Source organism: Diachasma alloeum, unplaced genomic scaffold (genome assembly GCF_001412515.2).
Source record: "Diachasma alloeum isolate Michigan unplaced genomic scaffold, Dall2.0 Dall_scaffold_00396, whole genome shotgun sequence".
Lineage (NCBI taxonomy): Eukaryota > Metazoa > Arthropoda > Insecta > Hymenoptera > Braconidae > Diachasma > Diachasma alloeum.
Genome location: NW_021680535.1, coordinates 251,061 through 257,338, shown reverse-complemented (window position 1 = coordinate 257,338; position 6,278 = coordinate 251,061). Strand labels below are relative to the sequence as shown.

The 6,278-nt window shown below is 36.0% G+C and overlaps 1 protein-coding gene across 3 annotated transcripts in view; it reads right to left on the bottom strand.

The window, feature by feature from the left end:
- Positions 1-6,278, bottom strand: part of LOC107041973 — a 320,981-nt gene that overhangs the window by 86,399 nt on the left and 228,304 nt on the right. For all 3 annotated transcript variants that reach the window (XM_015262811.1, XM_015262812.1, XM_015262813.1), the window contains one exon: positions 1,234-1,443. In XM_015262811.1, coding sequence (XP_015118297.1) covers positions 1,234-1,443 — 210 coding nt within the window. The remainder of the gene's footprint in view (positions 1-1,233; positions 1,444-6,278) is intronic.

The following is a 6,278-nucleotide window of genomic DNA, read 5'->3' as shown; positions in this document are numbered from 1 at the left end:
ACGAGCTAAAAAACATTTTTTCACGAGTTACGAACAATATTTTTCATCACAATGTGGCGGAAATTGGACTTTTAGGCACGCGGAGCGTGCCGAAAAGTTCACTTTTCGTCACAGCGTGATGAAAAGGTGATTTTCGAAGCAGATTAAATGAGCCCATATCGTATAATTCCTGCTAGTGATGAAGAGTTAGGCAGTGAGGAGGATTTATTTACTGATGAGGAGGAGTTGATTGCTGATGTGATATTTGAAGAAAATGGAAATGAAATATTCTCCAATGAAGCAGCAGCAGGATCGCCAAAAACTCTTTCTTCGATCAAATACTATAACTTAAGGGCTTTATTGAATTCTAATGATCAAAATAATGTCAAGGAAACACAGACAAAAATGATTTTTGCTTTTCAGAGACATGTCACAGAATTCACCGAAGCTTCACTGAAATTTGGTGATTGATTTCTAGACATTAGTGATAAGTCATTGAGAATTCAGTAACGAAAATTAAATTTTTCAATCACATTTTTTTATGATTACTTTTTTAAATAAATGTGATCTTTTTTTTTCAGTGGGGGGGGCTTTGCCCCCTGGACCCCCTTTTCTCGTGGGGGGCTTCGCCCCCCCCACCCCCCACTCGCCCCCCCCACCCCCGAACTTCATCACGCACTTATCATATAAAATAGTATACGCAACACGTGCGGACAGCAGGCGGTATCACAGAGTAACCGCCTGCTTTCCGCACTAGTTACGTAATGTACTATTTTCTATCGGTGTAAAAAATGGATTAAGATTTTCTACTTTGATGGTAATTGCGGTAGACGGAAAAAATGACCAAAAATTACCGGTCATTTTGTCATCTACCACACACAATATGTGTTACTACCCATTGCTTATTTTTTTCTTCGGCTATTTTTTCGTACATTCGGTACTTGTTGTCCAAGTTACGTAGCCCTTTAATAATTTTTCTAGCGAAAGAAACCTAATAATGCCATGACTGACCTGTTCCCATTATTGGAAGTGTAAACAGCATTCAATTTAACTTCGCATATATTATATAAACAGTCTAATTGATTCTGAAATCTGGAAACCACAATTTCTGCGGTAATAGCAGTATAATTGATCCACGAATCATAAAGCAATACGCAATCGAATGGCACTCAAAACTAAATTATTCAATCGATGTGAAATACCATCGTATGTAACCGAACATAACAGGAGTATGAATAGATAAATGCCTCTTACCTGTGAACAGGCATGTTGACTAGAGTGCTGTGTGCAGGCAGCATTTGCTGCTGTGCATACTCCAGTCCCTGGTACTTTGAGTTGCTCCTTGTAGTCCGGCTGATAAGGTAACAACATACGTATCTTCCCCCATCGATTGAAGAACAGTGCTATCGCACCTGCCCATACAAGTAAGACCATTACTACTATCCCAACTTCCACTCCACGCACCTGATGAACAAGCAAATAGGAAATTGGAGAATATTAGTTGATAATAATGCCATTGTTCCATTAAATCTATTAGTGGTTTCCATGTTTCATTGAATTAATCGTTGCATTTTCACGGAAAAAAAAACATTGCGAAACTAATCTCATTTTTTATCAAGTTGGAGAAGCCTTTGAAATCACGATAGAATTGGAAATCAAATCACGTAACTGGAAAATTTGTTGAAACGTGTATCTCTGTACACTGAGAGAAAAAATTACTTTTGATAAAGATGATTTCTTTGATATATGAAAATATTCTCCTGCCAATTTGTAGAATCGCGAAATCTCCTGGTAAATAATTTTGTGCTCACGCTGAGAGAAAGAAGTCTTTCAACAGGATAAGATTCCCTTGTCCCAACAAAATTTTCAAGTGTTAGCATAAGTGTTCCCATAAATTCATATAGTTTGCGTTATATCGAGAATTTAATGGATTGTGAGAATTCACACTTTCCCGACCTGATCACTCATCATCTTCAACTGAGGAATTCTTGTTTCAATTACACGACGAACACATTCATTATCAATTCAAGTGTATAGAAAATTGATGTCAAGTGTTGTGCTCTTTGTGCAAAATTTTATATAATCAAAGTCCTGATGAAAACAAAATTTTAAATATAATGCAAACTTTATGAATTTATGGAAAAGACATCATTTTCAATATTGCGAACGCTTAAAAATTCTCTCGGGACAAGAGAATTTCATCCTATTGGAAAACTTTTTTTCTCAATCTGAGAACGAAATTATTTATCGGGAGATTTCACGATTTTTTAAATTGAGAAGAGAATATTTTCTTGTATCAAGTAAACCTTCTTTGTCAAAGGTAGTTTTTTCTCTCTGCGTATACATAAAAATCACGTATCTCGAGAATTTCAATAAGAGTAAAGTAGACGAAGCGCCTATGAATCAGTGTACTCCGAGAGGAGCCTAGTAAAAACTCTGCTTGAATCCGCGAAATTCGCACTGTGAGCGCGCAGTAGAGTGCAGCATTAAGTTGGGCGGGCACCGTCCTATATGCGCCTCTACACTCCACTTCTTTCAGTTCTGTCAATTTAGACTTTGAAGTGGAAATAAAATTTCTACCGAAAAAAAATACTACGGTGTTCAGAAAATTTCCCTGATTAACATAGCCAAACATGCATTCTTGAAAATGTCCGTGAATATAGTTATTTAATTTGAAACCATTGAATATTCACCTGTCAATGAAACTCAATGGAAATCTGTCATAGCCGTTTCAACATAAAATAAAATTTCTGGGTTTCCATGAACAAACGGGCTAGATTGACTGGTAACCTGAAAATAAAATTTCCGGGTTTCCATGAACAAACCGGCTAGATTGACTGGTAGACTATTTATGTTGAGATGGCTATGGCAGATTTTCTATTAGGTTGTATCAGTTTTATTGAAACATAAAGTACAGAAAGTAAGAATGAGAAGAAGAATATAAAATTACAAGTAAAACTAGGTAGTGCATCCGGCATTGCCCAGAAAATTTCCTTTTCCCGCATTTCATTTTAATATTTGAAAATTAGGATTTGTTAAGAATTTCACCAAATTTTCTGACAGTCTCAAATTCTCCAGAATTTTTTTTTTTACGAAAAATTTTCTAGAAATTTTGTAGAAAACACGTGAATTTTTATGAACGTTCTAGGAAACTTGAGATTTCTCTCGATTTTCTCGAACTTTTTTTTTCGAATTTTGTAGAAGACAGGATTTCTTGATTTTTCGGAAAAGCCCCGGAATTGCCTCGAATTTTCCAGAAAACTGTTGAATATGCTGAGATTTTTTAGGAAAGGATAGGCTTCAGAAAACGCTGAAAATGGGTAGAGAAATTGTCATAACGAGAGAGTAAATGATTTGTCTCATGCTATTTCAGCAGGTATATTTCTCCTAAAATGAAAAACCCGAGTACTCTAGAGTGCAGAAGCTTTAGAGAGAGGGTTTTCGCAGTATGGTCAAGTGATTCCTCTTCCCATCTTTCTTTCCTCTGTTGATTAATACAAAATTGTAATAAAAAAAAAACCATTATCAAGTCAACTCTCGCAGTTTATTTCCCTCAATTTCATTTCTCAATTTTCTTTGAATTCCAAAATTGACCTTGAGTGTGTCGAAATATTAGCTTCCAGGTTGAAAGAGAAAAATCTAACCATCGACGTTCGTATCAGCAGCTTTCGTAACCGGATAAGCCACTTGCATCAATTTTTCACAGACGAATTTGACCTCTCTTACTGCTTCGATATCGATGACTTGATGAAGAGTATGGGCATTGAAGACGATCCAGATGAGTGGAGATTATTCATCGATTCGTCAACCAGCGTCTTGAAGGCTGTGTAATTACGCCCTGGTAATATTTGCCCTTCATTACCGTCAGCATATTCGGCCTCACTCAAAGAAACGCATACTAATGCCAAGCTTGTATTAGAAAAAATTGTATATAAGTACAACAAGTGCCATATCTCTGCTGATTTGAAGATGGTTGCTTTGGTTTTTGAGACGCAACTTGGATGGACAAAGTATTGTTTTCTTTGCAAGTGGGACAGTAGAAGCCAAATACAGCATTATGAGTGCAAGAATTGGCCTGCTCGTCAAGACTTCATCCCTGAAAAGAAAAATATTATCCAAGTACCACTGAGTCCTACAAAATTTTCCTACCACCACTCCACATAAAATTAGGATTAGTGCAGAGTTTCGTCAAATCTCTGCAGAAAATGAATCCGCTTTTGTCTACTTGAAAAAAATCTTTCCTAAACTGAGTGAAGCAAAAATCTAAGCTGGAATTTTCGTTGGGCCTCAAATCACAAAGTTGATCAATGTTGATAATGAATTGGAACACACTCTAACTGAAGTTGAACTAACGACATCGGAATCTCTCTTTCTCCCATGCGAAAGATTCAACCAAGATATTGCTGTAGTTGAACGACGATACAAGGATGCCTTGAAAAATTTCCTTGGAAGTTATCGTTCTCCAGATTATTGCAATATTTTTGCCGAAATGCTCTGTAATTTCAAGGAAATGAGTGTCAACATGTCTCTGAAGACACATTTACTAAATTCGCACTTGAAATCCTTTCCAGAGAGCTTGGTGGGCGTGGGTAATGAGCACGGCGAAAGATTCAACCAAGATATTGCTGTAGTTGAACGACGATACGCGGAAAAATCTTCTATGATGATGATGTCTGACTACTGCTGGAATTTAATCACAGCATTTGAGACGATGCATAAAAGAAAAGCTCCAAGGATTTCGTTTCAAAATGTTGAAGAATCAAAAAAAATCAATTTGACCCAGTCCGACTATTGAATTCATGATTCAACAATATTTACTCCAAGAATTTTTATTTCATTAATCAAAACTTAATCCTGCATTCAAATGGTCTTTTTTTATTTTCCCACTTTGCTTCTGAAGTATTTGTCTCAACTATTGTAAATATTGAATATTTGTCATAAATTACTTTCTAATGTCAGCAAGAAATGTAGTTGAAAATAATTCTTTTATATATGATAAGTAGTGTAGCTCAGCTTCTGCTACGCCACTTGGTTTGATGAGTTTCCAATCCCAAAATAAAAATTTCATCCTCGAGAATGGATCGCCCGTTGGCTTCATGATGGCTTCCTTCTAGTCACGAATTATGTTAACTCCGGGCAGGATTATCATGAGGTGAAGCCCTAGAGAAACCATAGGGATGCAAATTTCGAAGGTATTGGTCTGATGAAGTTTCAAATAAATACCTTTTCTTTGAGGTTCAACTATGTCCAAAAATTACCCGCCTAAAGGTTACGTTGCACTTGAATAAAAGCAATGACGAGGTGTCCCAGTCCTTTACGATCGAATTTTACAAAAATTTGATTTAGTTTAATCGGATTTCTTAGGTTGAGTTCAAACATGTGGTTATCCTAAGACGTAGTGATGCAACTTCAAATTGCTCCTCGACTCCATTCTTTTGATAACAAATTTACGTTTTAATGTTTGTATAAAATAATGTTTAGAGAATCAATTAGCTCAGAGAACTGAAAAGGTCCTACGTGAAGAGCACAATAAGATGTGTTTGATTTTTATGCGATTTATTACATGTTAATGGCAGCTCTCATGATTTTTTATTGAATTTTAAAAAGTGTAAATTTCACAGATTTTGAAGATTTTGAAATTGTTTTTCTCGAAAACGATGGCACCTAGAGAATTTGGCCAACGGATTTGGATAATTGGATTCTACACGGACAAATCTTTGAAGTTCTCCAAGTCTTTTCTACGGTACTGAACCTCCTAATCCTTCTGCTCATTTTTCTGTTTTCTTCATTTCCAAATTTCGAAATTGTCTTAATAGAACTAAGTTTGAAATAAAATTTCAATTAGGGCCTGTTAAATTCCTTGAGTCAAATTCATGGCTTATTGAATTTATATTAACATGCATGTGGTATCAGATCACGTTCATGTCTACGAAATCAATACGGCCTCCATATATAATACACAATAGCGGTTAAAATACATTGGAAATTAATTCAATCACTCTATTCTTTGTATAACCTGCGGTTGACAATAAGACCAAATTTCTCCATTATGAGTTTCTGAATCGGAGCAAACCATTGAAATTATTTAATTTGAAATGTCATGGTCGATTGCTGCATAAATTATCATTGAATTTTCAATGTAACTGTTTCGGTCAGAATCGATACCGCTCTATTTCAGGATAATTGAAGTTTCCTTTGCAGTCGAATTACAATAATTATATAATTGGTGAAGACCGACGGCGGTGGCTGTGTGGTTAGAGTGTGAGATTGCGGGAGACCTGGGTTCGATTCCCGGCTGG